The sequence below is a fragment of the Narcine bancroftii genome, chromosome 10, assembly GCF_036971445.1.
Source record: "Narcine bancroftii isolate sNarBan1 chromosome 10, sNarBan1.hap1, whole genome shotgun sequence".
NCBI lineage: Eukaryota > Metazoa > Chordata > Chondrichthyes > Torpediniformes > Narcinidae > Narcine > Narcine bancroftii.
This window is the reverse complement of record NC_091478.1, coordinates 22,309,646-22,337,618: the sequence shown is the minus strand read 5'-3', so window position 1 is coordinate 22,337,618 and position 27,973 is coordinate 22,309,646. Positions and strand designations below refer to the sequence as shown.

The following is a 27,973-nucleotide window of genomic DNA, read 5'->3' as shown; positions in this document are numbered from 1 at the left end:
TTTTACATAGTAAGGGAATTAAGAGATATGGGGGAAAAATAGGTAGGTGGAGATGAGCCTACCATCAGATCAGCCATGAACATTGAATGGTGGAGCAGACTCGACAAGCCAGATGGCCGACTCCCCCTCCTATTTCTTATGTCCTTTGGAGAGGAATCCAATTGGATATTAGTCAGCAGATGCTGCATTTCTGTACTAAATGGAAACACTCAGTGGCTCTTGGCAGCACCTTTGGAGAGAGAGAGAGAGAGAGAGAGAGAGAGAGAGAGACTTAATGTTTCAGGTTCCTCCTCAGAACGATGCGATTTTTTTTTCATGGCCCATGTACAGTGCACAAAAATAGGGTGATCCCCATTCCAAAGTAAAGGATGTTTTAATATGGCAGTTGGCAGAATAAATATCTTCCATTCTTCAAAAACAGACAAAAACAGATTTTATAAAATCCACCTGCCTCATATAAAGTATGACATCTTCAACTCTGCAAGAATGTCACCTTACATTCTGCCTTCAGGAATCTGGAGCTGGGCATTGTGAAGAAAGCCCATCAGCGCCTCTACTTCCTCAGGAGTTTGCAGAAGTTTGGCATGACATTAGAAATCCTGGAAAATTTCTCCATATGTGTGGTAGAATGTGTGCTGACCAGCTGTTTCATAGTCTGGTGTGGGGACACCAATATTCCGAACAGAAATCCCTGCAAATGGTAGTAGACACAGCCCAGGATATCACGGGTAAAACCCTCCACATCATTGAGAACATTGACAGGGAACGCTGTCATCGGAGTGATCATCAAGAATCCACATCACCCAGCACACGCTCTGTTGTCGCTGCTGCCATCAGGAAAGAGGTATAGGTGCCACAAGACTCGCACCACCAGGTTCAGGAAGGGCTACTTCCTCTCCACCATCAGGCTCCTCAATAACAAACTCAATCAGGAATTAATTTAAGGACTCTTTTGCGCTTTATTGATATTTTCTCTCTGTATAGCAGTTTGCTTATATTTCTTTATTTGTTTACATGTATATGTACCTTCTTGAGTACAGTTTTTTGCGCCACCAATTGTGGTAAACCACTTTAATGTATAATTATCTGATCAAGCTTATCCATTGGCTGGTTGTACCTGTGGTCCTGTATAAAGGTTACTGTTATATGTAAAGCAGTTATGAAAAGTACAATAAATGTGATAAACAGACTAGTTCAATACAATTTTATTCACCGGTTATATCTGATATAAGATAAATAAATTGAATCAGATTTATGTTTTAGATGTGACAAGAAGTTGGCACTTTTCTGCATTCGACTTGGCAATGTCCTAAAGTTAAACCTTTTTAGTTGAAAATAGGTAATTTTTGTAGAACAAATAACCGGGATTAAATTCCCACAAGGTCCATTGTTATTTCTATTAGGAGAAGTTAAAGGAATTAAATTTAAATTAAAACTGAATGTTTATCAAGTTAAATTTGTGCAAATTGCATTAGCTGTAGCTTGAAAGTGCACAGCCATATCTTGGAAATCAGGTATAAATTTGGGAAGGGAAAGATGGCACACTAAGGTTCGGAGCTGTACACCACTGGAGAAAATAACATAATTTACGAGATAAATATTGTATATTTTTGAAAATATGGAGCCCATATTTACAAAAAGTGGGTTTAAATATTTAATTGAATTTTTGATTTTTAAAATTTCTAAAGTTTCTATATATACAATATTATGAAATATTATAGTAATAAAACTCCTGTTGAAGAGCTCTGGTCTCTTTCTTTATTTCTTTCTTACATTAATGTGTTAGTATGGGATGTGGGGGTGGGGGAAGGTCTGGGATGATCTATATTTCTATCTTTTTTTTCTCTTTTTTTATATACCACGTGTATTGGGATTTGAATTATATACTTGTAAAATGAACTAATTCATTGTGGCTTTAAATCCATAAATAAAATATTTTTTATAAAGGTGACTGTTCCACAGCCCCATTACTCAGTGCAGGACAACCGAACAATAGGGATGTGCTATGTTCTCAAGTGAATTAAAGCCTATTGGTGTCTCCATAATAGTCTCCTGAGTGATTGATGGTGCATCAGCAATAAGAGGTCATTCTGCCTGGCCCGCAGGAAAAAGAATCTCAGGGTTGTATGTGATGTCATGTATGTACTCTGACAATAAATCTGAAATCTGGAACTTTGAATTACAGTGGCTACCCACCAATCCATAGTGGGCACACGCCAGTCTCCTGAGCCACACATTGGAGGAGCTTTTAACAAGTAAAAAGGAATTTGAATCCTTGGAACTGATCATCTGAGACATGACAGATGGATTTTAATTTGGATTAACATCTTGCGCAGGAAACTTGTACAGAGAATGAATGAATGAGTCCCATTAACAGTGTTGGCAAAGACACTGACTTGGTGGTGATTAGTGAGTATTATTGAAGCAATTATTGAGCCTGTGAAGCTAGTATGATGTAGAAGGCAGCAATCATATTCTGGGAAGCAATTCAAGAACATTAGGTGGTCAAGAGAATTAAGTTGTTTCAACTTTGCAACATAGTTGAGTTATTGCAGGTAATGTGAATGCCACAAACGAGCCTGCAGCTGACGTGGACTTTTACCCCCTCCATAAATCTTCGTCCGCGAAGCCAAGCCAAAGAGAGAAGAGAGAGCATATGTTGGAAAGGTCTCTGCTGTGCCGTGTGGTTCGAGTACACACAGTAACAACAATCTACATTTATATAGAGCCTTCAATGTGGCTGAATGACCCCAAAGTGCTTGACGAGAGCATTATAAATCAAGTACTCCAATCTGCGAGACAGGATGCATCAAAAAACCATTTTGAAACTGGAGAGAAATTGAGGTGGGGTGGGAGGGGGAGAATAGTGGGGGTGGGGGAAGATTCCAAAGCTTTGGTCCTCAGCAACTAAGGGCACAATTGCCACTGACGGTGTAGTAAAAACCCCAAATGAAGATGCTGATGAGAGCTTATTGTCAAATAGTTGAGTGCCATGTCCAGATACAATGAAATTCTTGCTTGCTACAGCCACGGAAGTGCGTAAGACATTCTAACAAACAATCTGTATATATTATGTCAAATTAAAACAATGCGCTACATGAAAAAAAGAAAAGATAAAAAAAGATGAGGCAGAGTGTATGGGATTTAAGTTGTCACGTGGGGTGTGTGTGTGTGTGTGTGTGCGCGTATTGGACAATGGAGTAAAGCAGAAAAATGTTTTGTACTTATGCAGCATCTTGCACCAAATCAGCTAATCCCAGCGTGTTTATACCCAGAGAAGTGTGATCTCTGTTGCAGCATGGGATACACTGGTGACTGACACCCAGCAAGCTGCCACACCTGGTGTTAGGACAATGGGCAGATAATCTCTACTTGGTGATGTTGGTTAAGGAGAGTGATAAGCAGAGGCTCTCCTGGCGCTGATGAAGATTCCATGCAAAAGTCCCATGCACCATATCTTTCTTTAAAATCATCTTAGCAAGTTAACTCTTCGATCAACAGCAGGTCTCTTATTGTACACAAAGACTTCCTAAATAAAATCTCAAGGTTGATACTGGAATGATGTTGTAAATACTTCTGCTGTTTCATTGGGTTATAATCAGATGATAATAAACTTGAACTTTCCATATCTCCTTGTGACTTGAGAGATCGATTTGGTGCATGGAATCTTGGACCTCTTAAATTTAGACGTGCATACAGCACGGTAACAGGCCATTTCGGCCCATGAGTCCGTGCTGCCCAATTTACACCCAATTAACCTACACCCCAGGTACATTTTGAATGTTGCGAAGAAACCGGAGCCCCTGGGGAAAGCCCAGGCAGACACGGGGAGAAGGCACAAACTCCTTACAGACAGCATGGCATTTCAACTTCCAGTCCTGATCATTGGTGCTGTAAAAGCTTTGCGCTAACTGCTACGCCAACTTTCCCACCCTGGTGAGGATGAGCAAATGCCCCATTACTCCAGAGCAACAGTTGATCTTTTACATTCTTGATCTTTAGCTTCCAAAATGAAAATGCTGATTTGACCAAAAATGCGCAGCAAAGCAGGTGGCCAGGTGCAGTGACCTGGCAGTGGTTGTATATAACAGCGCACGTGTGTGCAGATTTATACTCAATGTTCGGTGGTCTTGTTCTGCAGAGTGACGAGGGAGGAATGAGAACTCTACAGAGGAAGTGGACATCTTTTTTAAAGACACGAATAGTGTGTTCCATCCCAGAATATGACTTCCATCTTAACATCTTGAAGAGTATCTACATGTGGAGCCAAGAGAGTTGGCAGGACACCATCTTTTACGGAGTGTTTGTATCCCAGTGGTGAGTAAAAATGGTGTGTTCTGATCTTATTACTCTAGATAGTGAGTGAATCTTACATCACAGCATGAGGTGAGACTGAGTGCCCTGGTAGAATGTTGGGGGGCAATTTTGAAGCCGTTTTCCCTGGCTGCATTCAAAAGTAGATCTTGATCTGAGTTTTCTTTGGTGCGAGAAGGACTTCACTAGTTTAGGTAAGTTATAATAAGGTGGTATGGTTAGCACAATTCTGTTACCGCGCCAGCGACCTGAGTTCGAATCCAGAGCTGTCTGTAAGGAGTTTGTACGTTCTCCCCGTGTCTGCTTGGGTTTCCTTCAGTTTCTTCCCACATTGGTTGGCCACATGGATGTACGTAGGTAATGTGGGCTCGTGGGCTGGAAGGGCCTGTTACTGTGCTCCAGTTCTAAATTAAATACTACTGGTGAGGAGATTTTTGTGAGTGGCATAATGTTGTTCTAATGAGGCACACACAACTAAATGAGGAAGAAGTAGCAACTGAAGCCAAGATCCCATAGAAAACTCTTGGAACTAGCAACTGAGGTCATGGACCCATAGAATGCTCCTGGAAGCAGGAAATGAAGCCAAAGCCCCATCAAAAACACCTGGAATTGTGTGGTATTTTGAGCATCTAGCTTTTGGAACGATATTATCAAGATGGGTAGGGTACAAAAGAGGTTTCCAAAGATGTTGCCAGGATTATTAAAGTTGAGCTATCTCGACTAGGCCTGTTACTTTTTTATAGTAATGTTGTGAAATGGTTATAATATGAATGCTTGCACTGTGATGCTGTCACAAAACATCGAATTTCACGACTTGTCCATGACAATAAATTCTGATTCTGTTTTCCTTAACGTGTCGGAGGTTGAGAGGGGATCCTTTTGAATTTAGAAAAGGCAGAAATAAGGTGAAGAGTGACAATCCATTTCCTAGAGTAGGAGAATCCAAGATGAGAGGGCATATCTATAGGGTGAGGGTATTCACCGTGGTGGGCATATGGAATGGACTGCCAGATAAAGTGGTAGAGGCAGATAAGTTAGCTTCCTTAGAGAAACACTTGAATAACTCCATGGATGGGAGGGTAGAAGCAGGAGGACAGGTTGTTCAGCATGGTCAAGGGCTGTGGGCCTGTTTCTATCCTGTAAAGCTCTGCAACTTTCAAGAGGCAAAATTGTGCAGAGGGGATCCAAACCCTGCAAACCAATCCATTAAATTCAAAAGATTGCATCACTTAAATTTGACTTGAACAATGGACGATACATCACGTCACCTTCTCAAGTTTAGTAAGAAGCTGCATCTTTTCTTATGAGAGAGGATTGAAAATCTGTGCAGAGGTGGAGATTGGCTGGTCCTCTGATGTACATCCAGAAATGCATTACCCATCCCACCCCCCACCCCCCCCATCTCCTCTGCGTGTTGGACATCAGCCTCTGAGTCACAAGGATGTGGGTTCAAATCCTAGCCCAGAGGCTTATAGAGTTGCAATGACAAAGAAGTTTTGAAGTGGCCCCGGACACCGAAGGCTTTCTGATGGTGTCGGAGGTTTAGACCTGGAGGTCTGCACGGCTGCAGGGGATGGGGGAGCACTGGAAGCAAATCCATGGACACAGTGTCTCTGAAGGGACTCTCATTTGCTTCTTTCTCTTGTTGTTTGGGGCGTAGGGCAATGCTCATGTTGACTCTTGGCCTTACAGCAGAGAAAAGTTGAAGTATGTCATGTATATTACAGATTTATGTCTTATTACTTAATGACAAAAGGATCCTTGAACCTCGAATGAGATGCTGAATTTGAGATTTTAGTTTTCTTTTAGAATTTTTCTGCTTTTGATGAAGGTGAAATATGATCTAATTTAACACAATGATGGAATCTGTAGCTATTAGCAGTTAAAATGAGTGCCTGCAAAAAAATGAATACTGTAGGGAGAATAATCTGCAGATGATAGGAATGGAGGCTTCTGTGTATCAAACACTACTGTGTCGTCCTGAGGGAGTGCTGCAGTCTGAAAGTCCCTGTCCATGATGTGAGATGTAGCCCACGATGTTCTTGAGCCCTCGAGGTGGTGTTGGAAGAGATCCTCTAGCATGAAGAAGAACAGAGGAGCCGCTACTGGCGTCCTTGGCCAATATTTAAAACATCAGGGAACAATGCTGAAACACATTTAACATTGTGGATTGGGGGAACCTGCAAGTTGAACGATGCAGTTCGAATTGAATTGTTTCTTGTCATGTGTTCCCAGATACAGCGGAAAGCTTTCTTTTATGCTCTATCCAGTCAAGCCAACTCATACAGCAGGTAGTGAGTGGAATAAAAACAAACAAATAAATCAAACAACAGTGTCGAGCAAGGGTGACCAAACTTGCTTAACTTAAGAGCCGCATATGATAAACTTCAGATGTTTGAGAGCTGCAAGATTTGAAAAAATATTACACATTTTTACCCTTATGTGCATATTTTGATACAAAGACATATCTTCTTCTTTGGCTTGGCTTCGCGGACAAAGATTTATGGAGGGGTAAATGTCCACGTCAGCTGCAGGCTCGTTTGTGGCTGACAAGTCCGATGCGGGACAGGGAGACACGGTTGCAGCGGTTGCAGGGGAAAATTGGTTGGTTGGGGTTGGGTGTTGGGTTTTTCCTCCTTTCTCTTTTGTCAGTGAGGTGGGCTCTACAGTCTTCTTCAAAGGAAGTTGCTGCCCGCCGAACTGTGAGGCGCCAAGATGCACGGTTTGAGGCGATATCAGCCCACTGGCGGTGGTCAATGTGGCAGGCACCAAGAGATTTCTTTAGGCAGTCCTTGTACCTCTTCTTTGCTGCACCTCTGACACGATGGCTAGTGGAGAGCTCGCCATATAACACGATCTTGGGGAGGCGATGGTCCTCCATTCTGGAGACGTGACCTACCCAGCGCAGTTGGATCTTCAACAGCGTGGATTCGATGCTGTCGGCCTCTGCCATCTCGAGTACTTCGATGTTAGGGATGAAGTCGCTCCAATGAATGTTGAGGATGGAGCGGAGACAACGCTGGTGGAAGCTTTCTAGGAGCCGTAGGTGATGCCGGTAGAAATACATGTACGTAATAATATTTATTAATGTATGTAGTTTTTAAACTGCCAATTAGTTACAATAATCGAAAAATACACACATACATACCAAAAATTTTCAAAACCCTGACTGATTTTCTTGCCCATGGAAGCAGTAGAAGCTGTCTCATTAAATATATTTAAGATACAGAAAGATAGATTTTTGCATTGCAGGGGAATTAAGGATTATAGGGGAAAGATGGAGCTGAGTCCACGGTCAGATCAGATGTGATCTCACTGAATGTGGGAACAGGCTCGATGGGCCGGATGAACAACTCCTGCTTCTGTTTTTGAGGTGTTCTCTTCACGAATGCTACTGCCACTAGTCTCTGCAGAGACCTGCACCATTGCAGCATCCACAGCCAAGTGCACAATGCAGCAAGCGACCCGATGAAAAGCTGCCTCCTGTGGAAGGCAAGGCCAGGGGTCCACAGCTTTGCTCCTCCCCGTCCCATCCTCCACTCCCCTCATCCCGATCGCTAGTGGGATAAGGGGAGCGGCTGCTGGGAGGGGAGGGTGGGGATGGAGGGTCTAACCTCTGTGCTGCCTGATGTTGAATGGGGCCAGGGCTTGTCCATGGCCACTGATAGGGGTTTCATTGCTGCTACCAGCTCCAGCTCTATCCTGGCTTGGTGCCTGGATGAGATCCTCATCGGGGACCCCCTCCAGCCACTCCTCCCTATCTCTCCCAAGTTCTTCCCTGTTACCTAAGTGCTTGGATAGACCCCCCCCCCCCCCCCCCCCATGCCTCATTGGTGCTCACCTGGCCCAGCCCCGGGTTCCTAACCCTTGCGGCTGCTCCCTGCAGAGAACCCTCACCTTTGCCCGACTCTTCTACCTCACACTCAATGTTGGTGGTGCTCTGCTGTGGTGTGGCCCAGCCCGAACGAGGAGAACGACTCCTGCATTTGCTGCTTGCTCCTCTCCTCCAGTGCCCACTCCCTCTTCCCTCTCCTTGTCACGCAGCATGGGCTGTGACTGTCTCAGGTCTGACTGCAGGAATTCAATGTCCTGGGGTGGCCTCAGGGGCACTGATATGTCCTCCAGCGATACGACAGGGGTAGGTTTTTTCACTCAGAGAGTAGTGGGTGACTGGAATGCATTTCCAGGGGTGGAGGTGGAGATTGGTACAGTAGGAGCATGTAAAAGACCCTTAGATGGTCACATGGATGCAAGAAAAGTAGAGGGTTCTGGTTGTGAGGTAGGGAAGGTTTAGATTGCTGCGTTTATATACTGCAGGTTGCCACAACATTATGGGCCAAAGGGCCTGTAGCGTCCTGTAATAGCTGATGTTCTCTGTTCTAAGGGCAAGATAAATGTACTTTTCTCACCCTCCTTCCCTTTCCTTCCCTCCATACCCGGCAGTTGTAATTTCAAGACTTCTTGCAGTAATTGACTCGAAAGTGTTTACAGTGTAACCTGTGTAAGTGGCACACACTGATCAACAATCCACCAGCATCCAACCAGGGTCCCAAACTCCTCAGCAGCTCCAACAGGGTGGGGGTGGGAAGGATGTTTCCTTTCAGTTTACTTTTGAATATTTTATTTTAGTTTTATAATCAAACAAGTATTAATAATCAAACCATCACAAATATATAAAATAATGAAGAGAAATCATTGTTAGATTGTTCAAATTTACAAAAAAAGAGAAGACCCCATCCTTTCTCCCCTCAAACAAAAACCCCTCGAAAAGAAAAGAACAGAAAGAAGTAATGAAGAAAAAGAAGAAAGAAAAGATTGGGGAAAGAAAGAAAAAGGAACTGTTGGGATCCGGAATCCACCTCAGAAAGTCCAGTTCTCTTTTCTTTCTATCGCGATCTCAAATATGGGAAAAGAAAGGATTTTTAAAAAGTTCAAAGATAGTGTGAGGGCCTAAAGTATCCTACCCTGTATTTGTAAATATGGCTGCCATACCTGCAAAAACATATTGTATTTTTTCCTCAAGTTGTAAGTAATTTACTTCGGGGAGACCTCTGCATTTCCACATTCCATCAGGCTATGTCCGGAAGGGAATCAGACTTCTAGGTAACCGCAATACATTTCCCAGCCACTTCTAATGCAATCTTAAGAAATTCTAATTGGTACCTGGACAGCCACATTTTAGGTCTTGTGTCCATAATATTTCATAGAAGAAACAATTCAGGACTTAGTGGCAATTGCTGAGATATTTCCTTTTGTGGGAGAATTTAGAACTTGTGGTGGGGGGGGGGGAGGGGGGAGGTCATTGCTTAAAAATTAGAGGTTGATCGGTTTAACGTCAAGGGATTTTCCTCTCCCAGAGACTTTGGAATTCTCTTTCTCAAAAGGCGATGGAGGAAGTGGCTCTGATTATTTTTAGGACAGAGGTAGATGGATAAGGAAGGAAATGAAAGATTGGCACAGGGCGATGGGAATGAAGAGAGTATGTTACAATCAGATTAGCCGAGATAGCATTAGATGGTAAGAGTCTGAGTGGCCAACATGTAGTGAGTGAAACATGATAGGCTGCAGACACTGTGACTGTAGTAAAAACACCAACGTGTACTCCACCTCTGGCTACAATTCTCATCAAAGGAAAAGCTCTGTGAATGACTGTCCTTTTAAACTGAACTCAAAAAGGCTTCAGTGAACAATCATTATATTTTCTGATTACTGCATGCTGATGGATAAAGCTCTGTGGTTAAACTAAATGCAGTTAGTCAGGCACATGATTGTAGTCAAAGGATTGCACAACAATGAAATTACGTCTGTTGATGTGCGCTGTGGTGATAATTGGAGTGAAATTCTGGGAAGAAAATGGAATTTAAATGTGATTATTTGTGATCTGAAAGGGTCTTGCATTTACATGGTGCTTCTCAGAAATCCTGGTTTAAAAAGTAAACCCACAACACCTAGCCCAAGCAGTAGCTATGGGACAGATTATTTTAAAATCCAGGCTTGTTTCTATATTCTTTATGAACAAATCAAGCAAGGTGTTCGAATTGAACAACTTCGAGTTTACAAGCTTCTACTGATGAGGTGGCCACATGGATCTGGAATTATGGGATTTACAGTGTCAAATGGATAAGGATGCTGGAGAAACTCAGCAGGTCCCACAGCGTCCAGAGGAGGAAAAGATATAGAACCAATGTTCCTTTCCTCCGGCTCTGCATTCCCAGAGCTACCCCCACCCCCCCGCTCAATTCTCAGCTTTCCCCTCCTGTCCTCTGATCCATGTCCAGCCCGTGGCCTTTTGGTCCTTCCCTCCTCCCCCTACCTTTTGATTCAGCCTCCTGCCTGCTTTATGTTCATGCCATGACGAAGGGTTGGGGCCTGAAATATTGGTTATATATCTCTACCTCCTATGGATGCTGCAGGACCTGTTGAGTTTCTCCAGCATTTTTGTGTATTTACCTCAATCACAGCATCTACAGACTTATTAGTTTCATTTAACAGTGTCACACAGGTTGAGAACAGTAAGGGGTCAATGAGCGAAATGAGGTGAATGCGGGAAATTTCTCATGAGATAGAAGATCATCCGCGAGTTATTGAATGGCACGGCAAAGGTGAAGGTTTGAAGAACCTCCGTTCTCAAGACACGAGACTGCAGATGCTGTAAGCCCAAGTAAAACATGAACCGCTGGAGGAACTCATCACGCGAGGCAGCCTCTGGGGGCAAAGGCAGAGTCCATTCTCGGGCTGTTTATTTTCCTATATTCCTCCTCACACGGTGAGCACATCTCCATCAATGAAATCTGTTCTGACGTTGGAAACCTGGCAGCCAATTTGCAAGCAGCAAGGACTCGCAAACAGAAGCTCGGAAAAGTTCCAGAAAGTCTGTACAGCGACTTGAGGGTGGCCAGGACGTCAGAGGAGAGCTTGGTTTAATATCTGAAATTGGGCAACTCTGACAAAACAGTGCTCCCTCAGCACTACGTACCGGATGCTGCGGCCTTGTGAGGGGAGTGAAACACGAAAGTCTGCAGACAATGTGATTGTGGGGAGAAAACACAGAAATGCTGGAGGATCTCAGCAGATCTCATAGGAGGTCAGGGTCGGACCAGAACAGGTCATAGCGGGGGCATTAGGGTAACCGCATTGTGGGAGGAGGGGGCGAGGGGCACAACCTGATGTTCAGTGGGGGGGGGGATTGTGCTGCCTACCATGAACCTCCTCCGTGCAGCTGCCTTCCCCCCTCCCTCCAATATAGCAAACGCGCTGCTTATGTTGCCTGGAGACTAGTGACGCTAGGCTGTGGGTCACAATACCTCGCTTGGGGGGGGGAAACACCTGCGAATGCACCCCACTTGGCACCGACCCCGTAGGAGGTAAAGATACACTACCGATATTTTGGGCTTGAGCCCTTCCTTAATATATCTTATCTTACCTGAGGAAGGGCCCAGGTTCGAAACTTCAGAAATACATCTTTACCTTCCACAGACACTGCAAGACCTGCTGAGTTCCTCCAGCATTTCTGTGTTTTCACTATGGCCTATTGATTCCAAGCTACTGATCTTTGACAAGATAAACTGTTTTCCGACACCACTCCACTGGTCACGTCATTTCCATCACTGTGAAGTGCAGAAAGAAATGTCCCTTTGCTCTTTGTCCTGTAACAATCTGTCTCCATGGAGACAGTGAGTCAGTAACAGGAAAGAATTCAGCTTGTTGCTTCCAGCTGTGGTTTAAACCGAAACCTCATTCCGCAGAGTGATGTCCCTTCGAACGAAAACTGCTCATTCAAAAAATAATCAGATCGACTGATTTGGGAAGATTTCATGTTGATATTCTGCATCATTGTTTTGAAACAATGAAGCCACGAGTCCATTCCAGTGTACAATGAGATCTTGGCATGTTGCCAGTGGGTGGAATATTGAATATAAATGTGCTGCTATTATATCTGAGTGAAAGTCGAATGGAGTTCAAGGAGAGTAGTTCAAAGGATTGATTTCTGCAAACCTGAACCCCTTGCATTTTCGCACTGTTTGCCCTACCATGGGACAAATGATGTAGATTGACGACATGTATGCCTAATGGTCTCGTTGGAATAATCGTTCATTCTGCTGTTTTGGAAGTGATACATCGTCCCCATCCATAGAGTATACGTCAGGGCTGGCTTCAGGACCCAAGATATAGTCTTCCTGTCACTGGTGGTGGCGAGGACAACGTGCTATGCTTGCCTTCTCCAGCTGAGGCATTGGGTGTAGGAATTGGGGGCGTCACATGACAGTTGTACAAAGTCAAGATCGAATGATTTGTCATATTAAATTTTCAAATTTTAGACATATAGCGCAGTAACAAGCCATTTCGGCCCTCAAGCCCGCGCTGCCCAACCCCTCCCGACCCCTCCCCACCCCCCCCAGAGCGTTTGAAATGACGGGAGAGGCTGGAGCCCTCGGGTAAATCCCAGGCAGACATGGGGAGAACATATGAACTCCTTACAGACAGAGCGGGATTCGAATCTAGGTCCCGATCACAGGTGCGGTAAAAGTTTTGCCCTAGCCGCTAAGCCAATCATGCCGCCCAACCAAGGGGAACACGTTTCTCCCGACCACGGTGCAATCACAATATATTGCGCCAAGCCACATATTACCACAAGTTAATCAAAATACTTCAAAGATAATGAGTTACCATTCAAAGTCATAAAATATACATCAAAGAAACCACATTAATCTTCCAGCATGAGGGAAAAAGCTGTTACATATTCTGGAAGCAGTATACAAACGTAAGGGTAGCTCGCTAACCCCACCCACATCTCTCTCTTATCCCTCTGTCTCCTTTCCTCCAGCTTCCCTTCCCTCTCAATCCTTTCCACCTACCTGCTTTCCACTTTTCTGCTTCAACCCTTCCACCTGCATCCACCTATTGTCTGTTAAACTGTGCTCATCATCTTTCCCTTTTCTCTTCCCCCTGCCTGTTTTTGCTTATTCCCGATGAAGGTCTCAGGCCTGAAATGCTGGTCACCCTTTACTTCCCATGGATGCTGCATGACCAGTCTCTCTAGCACGTTTGTGCATTGCGCTTGACCCCAGCATCCACGGACATCCTTGTTAACCATTCTGGCAGTCCTAGTCCTGCCTCTCCTCCTGGGGAAGAATGTCAGAAGTCCTAGAATGGACGGTAGGATGCTTCAGGCCCTCTGAATAGAATGCTGCCAGTAAATGTTACGAATAGGTTGGAAGGAGACTCGGGCAGTTCTTACAATCCTCTGTAGGGTTTTGCGGTTGGAGCTCCTGTAGCCTCCGTACCACCCAACGATGGTCACAATCGTACTCCTGTGGTAAGTTATTGGAATTGGGGCAGAGAGCCTGGCACGCTGCACTGTTGATGATGAACTGTTGGAAGAATTGGCGTAGTTCAGCGCTGATGGTGTGTGCAGTTCTGGTGGTCACGTGGAAGGATAGGTTTAGTTAATCAGGGGCGTGGAAAAGACTTGCAAGGGCGTTGTCTGGATTTCAGGGCTAAGGAGAGGATGGAGAGGCTATATTTGTGTTTCGTAGAGCTCAGGAGATTGAGAGGACATGATAAGAAGCATGCAGATTTAAGAGGGGCCTGCGCCTGTCTACCATGGCGGGGGGGTCTAAACTAGAAGGCACACTTTAAATTTTAATGGGGGGGGTGGTCCTGAGAGGCAAATATTTCACACACTGAAATGAACTGCCAGAGGAGGAGTGGAAGATAGGAACAGCAGGATCTTAAAAGGTATCTGTTCAGGTGGTTGAATGATCAGGGCAGAGAGAGACATGGAGTTAATGCAGGCAAATGTGATAATGATAATGGACATTGAAATTCTTACTTGGCTACAGTCAGAGAGGTGCTTCATTTTTAAAAAATGACAATAGTGTACACCTAAATCAAAAAGAGATAATAAATATAAAAGATAGATAATAAATATTCACATTTATCACAGTGCAAGTAAAAAGAGGTTTCAGAACACAGAAATGCTGGCTGCTCGCAACGTCCATAGAATATATAACTGATGTTTCGGGCCTGAGTGAGAAAACAGGCAGAATTAAAGGTTGGGGTAAGAAAGGGAGAAGAATGAAAGGGGGAGGAGTATAGGTACGATAAGAGGAGAGGTGAGAATTGATTTTGGCTCTGTGAAAGGAGACAGTGGGAAAAGGGATGTGAGAGAGAGAGAGAGAGAGAGAGAGAGAAGAAAGGAGACATGAGGAAGAAGATCGATGTTAATGCCATCCAGTTGGAGGGTGCCCAGTCGGAAGATGAGGTGTTGTTCTTCCAATTGTGGATGGTCTCAGTCTGGCAGTGCATGAGACCATGGACAGACATGTTAGCAGGGGAATGGGATGGGGAATTGAAATGGGTGGCCACGGGGAGATCGCATTACAATAGTGTAGACAGTCTTTTACGTGGTCCAGGAATATTTTATGATTAGTGTAGACTGGAGAGACACAAGGGCCTGATCGCTGTTGGAAAGAAGCTGTTCTTGAATCTGGAGGTGTTGGTCTTGAGCCTTCTGTACCTTCTGCTCGAAGGGAGGAGCACAAAGAGACTTCATAGCTATCTCAGTGGATGGGAAGTCAAACCTGCAGTGGACATGACTACTACCTTCTGCAGCCATCTGCGATCTTGGACAGTGGAACTCCCAACCAGGCTTTGATATAACCAGTGAATATCCTATCCACAGTGCTCCTTAGCGGTTTGATAGAGTATTTGATGACATGATAAATCTCTGAGACCATTTAGAAAGTAGAGGCATTAGTGTACCTCAATGTACTGACTTCAGGAGAGGCCTTCTGATATATGGACTCCCAGGAATTTGATGTTGACATTATTGGGGGGGGGGGGGGGTGGTTAGCATAGCAATTAATGCAGTGCTCTTACAGTGCCAGCGACCTGGGTTCAAATTCAGAGCTGTCTGCAAGGAGTTTGTATGTTCTCCCCATATGGGTTTCCTCCGGGTGCTCCAGTTTCCTTTCACCTTCCGAAATATTCAAGGGTTGTTGGTTGATTGGGGTACAGCATGGGCCCAAGGCTGAAAAGCCCTGAAACTATGGTGTATTTTTAACAGTCCAAATTTAAAAAAAATCAAAATATAGTCAGCATAGCTGCAGTGGGACAAAGGTACAAATCGATGACTCTATGAGATTCTATATATTCTCCATGGTCTGTTTCTCTCTCCCCAGATATTAATCACTGCCTCCCTGACCTGGGATCTAATCACTGCTTCCTTGATCTGGGATCTAATCACGACTCCCTGACATGTGAACTAATTACTGACACCCTGACCAGGGATCTAATCACTCTTCTGCCTCCCTGGCCTGGGATATATTTACAGTCTCCCTGACCTGGGATATAATCATTCTGGTTTTACCTATCTCCTGAAATGTCTGGATGTATTCCCTGACCCTAGATTAAATCACCTTGAGCTGACTCCCTGACCCAAGTTTTTATCCTGGATGGATTCTCTAAACAGGGAACGAACTCTCTGATCTTGTAATCGTAGTTCTGATCAGTGATTGAATGAATCTCAGAAGCCCTTCCTTTGTGAAGTACGCCACTCTTCTGTCCTCTATCTGTCAGAGAAACTAATTTTTGACTCTTTGTTTTTTTTAACTAAAGCCTTAAAGGTAAAGGAAATAGAAGAAACTATTTTTGCTTATGTACTCATTGTGCATTCAATGATGCCCCAATGTTTAATCTCCAACCCTGGAGATTTATCTTCCATTGCAGGCAATCCTGAAGACCAGTGACTTTAGAGTTGTCCCTTGGGGAATAAACAGATTGATGTTGAGATTGTTTGCAGACTTGAAATCCCATGGATTGAAGTAGGCAAACTTCTTCACAGCAGTATTGCAAAGAGCAAGGTCAAACATCATCTTAAGCATTGAGGTAGCTTGTTATCTGACAAACAATGTGAGTTCATTGCCTATCTGATTTCACTAATGTTTGCCTCCTTCTTCCCGATTGCAAAGGAAAAACGTACAGATATCTGCTGTTTGTCAGTATAACATCATGGACATCCGTAAGGCATTCGAAGGGCCATACAAGGAATCTCAGGATTCTCCATGCCGGTGGTCAAAATACATGGATAGAATTCCAGAGCCACGCCCAGGATCGGTAAGACCATCTGATAGGTTAGCGTGACCATTGTAGGTCCTTGTTTTGACCTGTGGCAAATTGGTGTCTGTAGTGGGCATCACGTACAACAGGGTGGGAAACCTTTTTTTAAAAAACTCACATTCCACCTTAATATTCGTTAAGGCATAGGTGCTCTGTGATTGGTAAGGGATTGCTTAAGGTGGTAAACTGCTCGAGTCCCAATTGTTACTGAAATATTTTGCTTGAGAAAAATTATCATTGGCCCATTTCTTTTGGAGCTATGAAACCGTGCTCATAACAAGTCAATTAGGTACGATTAAAACAGTGGTTTTCAAATTATTTCTTTCAGAATCAGTATTTATTGTTATGAACAAATCATGAAATGTGGTATTTTGTGGCAGTGTCACAGTGCAAACGCATTATGAACCATCTTACAACAACACTATAAAAAAATTAAAGTAATAATGCACGAAAAGTAAGGCAGTGTTTTTGGTTCATCGATCATTCAGGAATCTAATGGCAGTGGGGAAGAAGCTGTCCTTGTGCCACTGAGTGCTCACCTTTAGGCTCCTCTCCCTTTTTCCCAATGGTACCAGAGTGAAGAGGGAATGACTTGGGTGGTGGGGGTCTTTGAGGACAGAGGCTGCTTTTTTGAGACACCACCTCATGTAGATATCCTCGATGGAGTGAAGTCTGGTGCCTGTGATGTTGCAGGCCAAGTTAACAGAGTTGGCACCTCCAAACCAGGCAGTGATGCAACTGGCCAGAATGCTCTCCACGGTACACCTGTAGAAGTTTACGAGAATCTTCGGTGGCATACCACCTTAAGCAATCCCTTCCTAATCACAGAGCACGGAGGACATAGGGAATACTTAAGGTGGAATGTGAGTTTTAAAAAAATCGTTGACAACCCCCATTCTACAAAATGCACAGCAATGACTTGCCCTGACCTTTCGTCCGTACCACCAAGGACAAGGGAAGCAGGCGAGTATGAAACCACCAGCAGTAACTTCCCCTGCAAGTCACACACCATCCTGACTTGGAGAGAGAGTGTCGCTGATTCTAAACCCGATGGGGACCCTTCAGTAGAAGGATAACAGTTCAAGAAAACAGCTCAGTACCACCTTAGCACCAGTGATCCAGGTTCGAATCCCACACTGTCTGTAAGGAGTTTGTACGTTCTCCCCGTGTCTGAGTGGATTTCCTCCCATCCTTCAAAAACACACAGGGTTGCAGGTTAATTTGGGTATAATTGGGCAGTGCAGGTTTCAATGGCCAGAATTGGACTCTACCATGCTGTAAATAAACAAAGAAAACCAATGCCGCCCTGCCACTAACAACTACATCCCAGTCATTCAGTAAATAACATTATGAAGCATGGTCCCATAAATGTGAAAATGCCCCCAGTTTGTTTATCAATGATAAACAAGGTGAGACAGCACATTAGAAAAGCAAAGATGTTATCCCTCCGTCTAAGCCACAATTAACTAACTAAAACAGATAACTATTTGCTTATTATCTCTTTTTTTCCCCTTTATCAAAGGTGGTTGAGTCAGTGATAACAAGAAATCACGTTTGCACAATAGTTCAGTTGCACACTATTTACATGTTCAAATTAAAATACAACTATCCAGAACACACTCGAGCCCTGTGGCGCCCACCGGTCCCTGAAATCCTCCATCGTACTCATGGATACAGCATCCTCCTTCCTTCCCCAGAGATGAAACTCCAGAACCCTCGCCTGTTTGTTTCCTGGACCCTTGAGTGGCCAGCTTGTCCAGGAGTGACCCAACCCCTCCCCTTCTCTGGGTGACCGAAGATCAGGAGTGCCAGAACTTGAGGAGCACTCCCTTGATATATTCAAACAGAGGCCTGCAACCTCTAACACTTTGTACATAGATGGTGCAGCCTGTTACTTCATTGTGGAGATGGGACGCTCCTGTGTTCAGATTAGCTGCTGAGTTTTGACCACATTCATATTTCAAACATCACTGGTTGCCTGTGGAGTGCTCTGGACTGTCCCAGGAGGTGAGGTGTAAATGCAAGCCTTTTGTATTGTTCCTTGTGAGGAATCATTAAACAGAGTAGGCTGGCAGTGTGAGGAGGAAGGGAGAAAGAGATGTGAACAGATAACTCACAGTCCTTTACTGAAGGTAAACAAGGAATCTGTAGATGCTGTCTAGTGCAGTGTACAAAAATGCTGGAGGAACTCAACAGGTCATGGGGGGTGGGGTGGGGTGTGCTGGTGCGGTCACCAGAAATTGGACAAGTCGATGTTGGAACTATCTGTTGACCCGAGTTCTGCTCTGTGTGACAGTGCATTACAGATGAATTCAGGAAGGCAGGCATCAGGACGTCACGTGACCTGCCGGACGATGTTCTGGACTTTGTGAAGAAGCATCTGCTGATGAATCAAGAGGTCAGACCTGTGGGAGGCCGGCCACTCTTTACGAAGAAGCACGTGAACTACACAAAGATTGTAGTGGACATGGTCACAGCACTGGATGACAGACAATATCCCGTCATGTTCATTGGAACAGGTTGGTGTCACAGGAGTCAGTCTCACTTCATAACTCAGTCAAGTCAGGTTTATTCTCATCTGATTGCACAAGTACAACCTGACGAAACGGCGTTCTCCGGTTCTCGCTGTAAAACACGTACAGACAAACAATACATACTCAGGACGAGTATTCATTTATACAAATAAATAAATATTGTTTTGCACAGATGGGAATCTCAGTTGGTTAGTGTGAGCAGTTCCTCTGGCTGTTCACCATTCTCACTGCCCGTGGGAAGAAGCTATTCCTCAGCCTGGTGGTGCTGGCTCTGATCCTCCTGTATCTCTTTCCCGACGGGAGCAGTTGAGAGATGCTGTGTGCTGGGGGGAAGGGGTCCTCAATGATTTTACATGTCCTCTTCAGTCAACGATCCCAGTAGATCACGTCGATGGGGGAGAGGGAGAATCCAGTGTTTGATATGTGATCCACCATTTCCTCTTTAGTTCGGAGCTAAACACTAACTGTTACGTGAGTCAGTGATGTCTGCATCCTGTGAACTTACTCTTAAACAAAAAGCACTCCATTAAATCTTCTCATAATCATAGAATGAGGAAACAGGCCTTTTGGCTCTTGCCCTCGCACACTAGTCCCACCTGCCTGCGTTTGGCCTATATCCCTCTAAACCCATCCAATCCATGTATCCATCCAATTTTTTCTTAAATATTGCAATAGTACACTGTATATGTGTGAAAAGAAATAGTGTATATCATGGCTAATGTGATTTATGGTGTGAAAAATAAAAAAATTAAAAAAAAAAAAAAAAAAAATATTGCAATAGTACAGGCAAATCCCTCCCCTCCATTGAGTATATTTACAGGGAACGCTGCCGTCGGAGAGCAGCAGCCATCATCAAAGATGCACACCACCCAGCACACGCTCTGTTTTCGCTGCTGCCATCAGGAAAGAGGTATAGGGGCAACCAACCAGGTACAAGACTCGCACCAACCAGGTACAGGAACAGCGGCTACCCCTTCCACCATCAGACTCCTCAACAATAACCTCAGTCAGGGACTCATTTAAGGACTCTTCCTTGTGCACTTTATTAATCTTCTTTTGTTCTCTCTGTATTGTCACATTGTTTACATTTGTTATCTATTTACATTTCTTTTATTTGTTTACATCTTTACACTGTGAACAGTTTATTTTTTACACTACCAATTAGTGGTAACTCTGCCGTGCCTGCAGGAAAAAGGAATCTCAGGGTTGTATGTGATTTCATGTATGTACTCTGACAATAAATCTGACACCTGAATCTGCTTCAACAACCTCCTCAGGCACCCACCACTCTCTGTGTAAAAATGTTAACCCTCAGGTTCCTGTTAAATCTCTCCCCCCCCCCTCACCTTAAACCCATATCCTCTGGTTACTGATTCAAAGTTCAGGTTTATTGTCAGAGTACGTGCACAGAGGTGCACCAAAGAAAAGGTACAAGGACTGCCTAAAGAAATCTCTTGGTGCCTGCCACATTGACCACCGCCAGTGGGCTGATAACGCCTCAAACCGTGCATCTTGGCGCCTCACAGTTTGGCGGGCAGCAGCCTCCTTTGAAGAAGACCGCAGAGCCCACCTCACTGACAAAAGGCAAAGGAGGAAAAACCCAACACCCAACCCCAACCAACCAATTTTCCCTTGCAACCGCTGCAATCGTGTCTGCCTGTCCCGCATCGGACTGGTCAGCCACAAACGAGCCTGCAGCTGACGTGGACTTTTTTACCCCCTCCATAAATCTTCGTCCGCGAAGCCAAGCCAAAGAAAACGTGCATGACATCACATATAACCATGAGATTCTTTTCCCTGCGGGTCAGGCAAATTTTCTACATTGGTTACTTTAAATGTTACTGATTTCTCCTATTCCAGGCAACTGACTCTGCATTCACCTGATCTATTCCTCTCGTACAAAACCTCTGAGATCACCCCTCAGTTTCCTGCGCTTCTGGGAATAAAGCCCAGCCCTTTCATCCTCTCCCATATACCTCAGGTCCCTGAGTCCTAGCAACATCCTCGTAAATCCTCTTCGTAATCTTGTGGCAAGGAATTAATTTATCTAACCAGAGAAAGGGAACAACTCTGCTTTCCTGTCAGATTATTCAGGATCAGTCTGCAGTGAACAGATTGTTACTCTGTCTGCTTTACTGTATATTTGTCACAAGGTTATTACTTGGCTGGGAGAGTTGTCAGCGGATGTACCTGATGTGACTGATATCTCTTGTTTTAAAGCAAACGGTTGGATTCACAAAGTAGTGATCACTGGGGCCAGCGCACATGCCATTGAGGAGATCCAGGTCTTCAAGGATCCAGAGCCCGTGGAGAGTCTGGTGTTAGCCAGAGAACAGGTAGGGCCATGCTATATTAACTGTGCAAGACTCTGTTGACTTGGGCAGGCTCCATTAATTGGCCCAGCATCTCCATGCTGACCATCACGTAGCTATGAACACTGATTCAGTTTACCAGCCTGTGGTCTATAGTCATCTTTGCCTTGGTGATTCAGGTGCTCTGCTAGATTCTTCATTAACACTGTGGCAGTACCTCCCTCCACCACTCCCGCGGTCAGTGCTTTTCTGATCCCTAACCACACTGTGGATAGAAAAAAATGCTTCCACAGGTGGTGGTGGAGGCTGGTTCGACAGGGAGAAAACCCATGCAGGCACGGGGAGAATGTACAAACTCGTTACAGACAGCGTGGGATTCAAACTCTGTCCGGTCCCGATCGCTGGCGCTGTAAAGGCATTGCACTAACCGCTACATCGACCGTGCCACCTTTAAACCATAGAATAGGCCCTTCTAGTCTGTGCTGAATTATTATCCTGCCTAGTCCCATTGACCTGGACTCAGTCCATATCCCTCCCATCACCTGTCCAAATTTTTCTTAAATGTTAAAATTGAGCCCGTATTCACCACTTCAGCTGGCAGCTCATTCCACACTCCCACATGAATTTCCCCCTAATGTTCCCCCTAAACCTCTCCCTTAATCCATGCCCTGATTTATATCTCACTTACTCTCAGCGGAAAATGTCTGCTGGTATTTGCATTTACTCTGTCTATACCCCTCATAATTTTAAATACCTCTATCAAATCTCCCCTCATTCTTCTGCGCTCCGGGGAATAAAGTCCTAACCTGTTTAATTTTTCCCTGTTCCTCAAGTCCTGGCAACATCCTCGTGAATTTTCTCTGCACTCTTTCAATCTTATTGATATATTTCCTGTAGTTAGGTGACCAAAACTGCACACAATACTCCAAATTTGGCCTCACCAATGTCTTATACAACTTTATCACAACATCCCAACTCCTATGCTCGATACTTTGATTTATAAATATGCCAAAAGCTCTCTTTACAACCTTATCTACCTGTGACGCTTCTTTCAGGGAATTATGTATCTGTATTCCCAGATCCCTATCTTCAGTTGGACTCATCAGTGCCATAACATTTACCATGTATGTCCTTCCAAAATGCAACACCTCACACTCGTCTGCATTAAATTCCATCTACCATTTTGCAGTCCATGTTTCCAGCTGGTCCAGATCCCTCTGTAAGCTTAGAAAACTTTCTTCGCTGTCCATGGCACCTCCAATCTTTGTGTCATCTACTCTCAATAATTCTCACCCCTTAACTGAAACCTACTTTCAAACACCTGCTACGGAGAAGAGATTATGAAATATCCAAGCCATATTCCTCACAACTTTGTACATCTCTATCATTTCCTCTCTGACCAGGAAAGCAAAGCCAGCATATCCAGTCTCTCCTGATAGCTCAACCAATGCCCTGGTGAATCCAGTGCAATCATGTCCTTCCTGTAGTGTAGCGACTGGAACTGCACCTGTCGCCTGACCAGGGCACCGTAACCTCGCTGCTCTTATCTTCTGTGTCTGGCTAATCAATGCCTTCCTCACCTTATCCATCTGAACTGCCCTTTTGTTGTTTAAACCCAGTCAAATGGAAAGAAAAGGCCAAGTGCCAAACCTGACATGTTTAAATTTAAATTTAAACATTCAGCACGGTAACAGGCCATTTCAGCACATGTGCCCATGCCACTCAATTTATACCCCATTAACCGATAACTCCCCCCCCCCCCCACCCCCGGTAGGTTTTGAAGGGTGGGAGGAAACCGGAGCTCCTGGAGAAAACATACACAGACATGGGGAGAACGAACAAACTGCTTACAGACAGTGTGGGACTCGAACCCCGATCCAGACCCGATCACTGGCACTGTAAAGGCATTGCGCTAACCGCTATGCCAACCGTGCTGGCTGAATTTGCACAAAGAACACGGTTCTGGAAGATCTCAGTGGATCAGACAGAATCTCTGGAGGCAAGGGGAGCAAGTCAATGTCTTGGGTTGAAATCCTGCATCCAGACTGAGGAAACAACACTCTCACCCCCAGGTGTTGCCTGACCTGCTGAGTTTTTTCATCTACTTTTAACTCCAGATTCTGCCATCCACAGTCTCTTGTCTCCAGTGTGCTGCATGCCTTGTGATGAACGTTAGGAAATTAAACTAGGTAGAGCATGCTCTGCTTGAGAAAATGAGTTGATTTTGCAAGGTGTGCCTACTTTAATTACAGGGGATGCTGTTCGTGGGATCGCGGAGCAGGGTGATTCAGCTTCCCCTCTCAAGCTGTCAAAGTTACAGTAGCTGTTGGGATTGCGTCCTGGCTCGAGATCCCTACTGCTTATGGGATGGCCTTGTTTGCCGGACGATTCAGATGGAAAAGAAGAGGTACTCTCAGCTGCCTTATGTTACAAAGAAAGGTGGTCTCTCTTAATTAGTCGACGATCAGTGCTGGGGTTGAAGTGCAGGGCTCCAAGTATCTCTTTGTAAATGGAGAAAAGGACAAAAATTAAAAATGGGCTTTTTCTGGATTTAAAACACATTTGCTTTGAGGCTGGAAGGAACAGTTTCAGATGTGCAGAGATCTGCCAACATATCCCACACTGGTCACACTCTCACTTCAGTCCGGAGAACACAAACCTCCAAATTCAAAGATAGTTTCTTTCCTGCTGTTATCAGACACATCAGACCCCTGATTAGTAAAGGAGGATACCCCTGCACAGTTTTAACTGTATTTTCTTCGATATCCTGCACTTGATCCAGTAACACTGTTCCCTGCCCTCTGACTTATTGTACCATCACACTTTATCTATCTATTTCCAACAGAGTTGAAGCAGATTCCAGCCATTGAAACCCATGCCATCCGATTTCAATCATTGAACCTATCAACTCCCATATGTTTTTGGAGGGTGGGAGGAAACCAGAGCATCCAGAGAAAACCCACACAAGTCATGAGTAGGATGCACAAACACTTGGCAAACAGCGCTAGATTTGGACTTTCTGTAGAGATCTGGATCACTGATCTTAAATGTCATCGATCTCACCTTCAGCAGGTCACTGGCGCTGTAATAGCGTCACGCTAACTGTGCTGCCCTTTTATTATTGTAAGGCCTGCTGTACTTAAGTATGAGTTGACTTCCCTGGATAACCCGCACAACAAAGCTTTCCACTGCATCTCAGTGCACGTGACAATAAGCAACAAAGAATTCAAAAGGGAATAGCATAAATTCTTGAAAGGGGAAAAGTTGTACTTTTCAGGGAAGGAACTGGGTATTGCCATTTCCCTGAGATCTAGTGTAACTTACAAACCAGACCAGTGACAGAAATGGGAAAGGTTTTCACAGATGGTTCTCCATCTGTTCAGGAGCGGAAAAAAGACAGAAATACTTTCCTGTTCAGGAAGCAGCTGAAGAGAGATAAACACTTTTTCAGGTCAGAACGGGTTTTGGCGGAAGGTCTCAGCCATTAATTTGACTTCTCTCTTCCAAGTTGTTGCCTCATCCACAAGGCATTTCCACCATTTTCTTTCTGATCTGCAATCAATCTTGCAGGATTTGTGGTGCATTATTCAGAAATGCAGAGATAAATAAACATTTAATTTTTTTTGCAATCTGTAGTTTTAATGCAATAATACGAGAGAGAGCCAGACAGGTTATGAACCAAAATTATTTTTGGAATATTTTACTTTTGATCTTTCAAAGACTCATGAAAATCCACTAAACTGAATTTTACATTCTCTTTCTGTGTAGTATGATTTACAAAGTCCTTACACACTCCCCTCTCTAGCCCTTAAATTATACAAAACCAAAATATACAGACATAGATACAGACATACAAAAACCACCTAAAATGAAAATGATCCTCTTCGAAGCAACAAGACCTTGGATATTAAATAAAAACAGGTAGGGACAAAAACATGTCGTCTGCACCACATTCCCCATTTCATATTCTTCGTCCTTTACCTGCTGGGACGGATTGCTTCTTTTCTTTCATTATTCGGGGTATGAACCAAAATCTTGATGCATCACGGAACTAGCCCACCTGGACCACAAAGCTGTGCTCCCCAAATACACCATTTAAACTACAACCCCTGTATGCTTTTGAAGGGTGGGAGGAAACGGTAGTGCCCCGAAGAAACCCCCCCCCCCAAAGACACAGAGAGAACAACCAAACTCCTTAGAGACTGCACCGGATTCGAACATGGGTCGTTGGTGCTGCAAAAGCATTGCGCTAACTGCACCGCGAACTGTGCCACACTTTATTGCCATACACTTTGCGCGATGCACATATGGACTGACTCCAAAAACTGCTCCAATCGAATACATTAAATTCAATTAAAAAGAGAGATTACATACAAAATAGAGATACATAAAAAATAGTGCAAGTGGCATTATATTAGTATGGGCAGTCCTTTTTTATGGTGTCAAGAGTATTTTACATTGAAAGGGGTGATTCAAGAGTCTGATGGCCATTGAAAACAAAATGCCCTTGAGCCTAGACCAACTTCTCTTGATCCTGACCTGTGAATGAGCCTCCCAGATGTGTATGCTACTGGGTAGAAATCACAATCAGAACAAATTATTTTTTGCTGCTCCGCTTCCATTCTCCCCACTGCTCTCAAGCTCTACGACCATGTGATCACCTAGACGCAGCCACGTGCACCCCTTCTTACTCCTCTCCCCCTTATCACTTCTCATCTTCTTCCACCTTCTCTGCTGTAAGGTGGAAGGTGCTGCTCCTCCTTCCCCCTTCCTCCCTCCTCTCTCCCTCTCCCCACCTGCCTGTTTCTTTCTTAATCCCAAAGAAGGGCCCAGACCTGAAGCGTAGGTTAAAAACACAGTAAATTCTGGAGGAGCTCAGTTGGTCTCGCAGCGTCCATAGGAGGAAAAGATATATTACCGGCGATTCAGGCCTAAGTCCTTCTTCAAAAAAGCAGGCAGGCGTCTCAATAAAGAGAGAGAGAGAGAGAGAGAGAGGTGGAAGGGGGAGGAGTTCAGACAAACAAAAGTTGTTAATTGGATACGATGATTTGTTTTTGGATTGGATTTTCACCCTAAAATGTAAGTTACTTTTTAGTTCCCAAAATTAAACAAAATTAAATATAGCAGGGTAACAGGCCCTTTCAGCCCACGAGCCCGTGCCATCCAATTACACTCAATTCACCTACATCTCCAGTACGTTTTTGAAGGGTGGAAGGAAACTGGAGCACCTGGAGGGAACCCACGCAGGCACGGGGAGAACGTACGAACTCCTGACAGACAGCGCCAGATTTGAACCCCAGTCCCGGTCACTGTAACAGCGTTGTGCTGACTGCTGTGGTAAACGTGCTGCTCCCATTGATGTTGCGTGACCTGCTGAGTTTCTCCACCACATGGCACTCACCTCTGTTCCACAGGTTAGCACTGACGGAAATAATAACAAACAGCTCTGTATTGTGTTGCGGTAACACTCAGCTATTGTGCCACAATCAATCAACAGAACCTCACTGTGTTGACAAGCTGGAGTGCAAGGAGAAGTTGTTCTACAAGAATTTCTTGTTTGGCAACTGAGTTTCTATTTAAACAGACTCCTGATGATAATCAACTGTGCAACCTTGGAACTTAACAAAGAGCCCAGGTCAGTGGCACAGGAATCAGGTTACTAGACTAACAATCCTGAGACACTGAGACCTCATTTCAGATTCCACCAATGAATTAAAATTGAATATAGAACGATTTAATTAAAAAGAAAGATATGAAACCATGACGTTTTCAAGTTACACGAGACCTCCAGGAAATAGAACTAACCCATTTTTTTCCTACAACCCTACAACTCCCCATCCTTCAAGAATTCATCCAGTTCCCTTTTGATGTTTGGCAGACCCTTTGAGGAAAGAAGTTGTATCTGACTCCAGGCCCAGGGTGATATATTGACTGTTAGCTGCCCTCTGAAAGGTGCCAGCAAGACAATCAATCCTTCTAACCCTTTCTCCTTCATGAACGTACGCCTCTTCCTTTTAAAGCTACCTCTGTTCTCCATTCTTCTTTCTCGATGAGTTTATTGTTACACATGCAACTACAATGTGTACTGCATATACTTGTGTAATAGTTGATTCCCTGTAAAAGTCAACCCATTTTTTTGGCCCCAAAATCTGTGTAGAAGTTGATTTCACCCCCCCCCCCCACCTTATTTTTGGCCATGACTGCCTGCCCATCTGAGTTCCTGATTCCCTAACTGTGAACTCTTGGCTGCCCACCCATCTGAGCTCCTGTTGCTTCGACCATGGATCCTTTCCCCAGCACCTCCCCATCTGAGGCACCGACTGTGAACCCTCACCTCGGCCACTCACTCACCCGACCTCTCGACGCTCTGGCCACAGACTCTCTCCTAGAACCTGGCCACCTGCCCATCCAAGCTCCTGATGCCACAAATGCGGACTTGCCACCCAGTCCCAACCATTTGAGCTCCTGACGCCTTGAATGATGCAGGTACTTACTGCAAAAGTATGGCCCATGTAATAATTGATCCTGTCCCCAAATTTGACCTGAAAAATTGATTCTCAAAACTCATCAATTACACGAGTATATATGGTATACATATGCACCAAATTTTTTACTTCCTGCTGCCAAACATGTGCATTGAATGACCCCATTTCAGTAAGAGATAATATAAAAGATGGATAATAAATATTCACT

The 27,973-nt window shown here is 44.4% G+C and overlaps 1 protein-coding gene across 11 annotated transcripts in view; it reads left to right on the top strand.

Annotated features, from left to right (window-relative positions):
- Positions 1–27,973, top strand: part of LOC138744272 (semaphorin-4G-like) — a 151,868-nt gene that overhangs the window by 93,298 nt on the left and 30,597 nt on the right. For all 11 annotated transcript variants that reach the window (XR_011345419.1, XR_011345420.1, XR_011345418.1 and 8 more), the window contains 5 exons: positions 4,142–4,317; positions 16,287–16,431; positions 18,731–18,953; positions 21,189–21,304; positions 23,533–23,687. Coding sequence is in view for 8 of the 11 variants with exons in the window: in XM_069900119.1 (XP_069756220.1) it covers positions 4,142–4,317; positions 16,287–16,431; positions 18,731–18,953; positions 21,189–21,304; positions 23,533–23,687 (815 nt within the window). In the remaining 3 variants the exon portion in view is untranslated. The remainder of the gene's footprint in view (positions 1–4,141; positions 4,318–16,286; positions 16,432–18,730; positions 18,954–21,188; positions 21,305–23,532; positions 23,688–27,973) is intronic.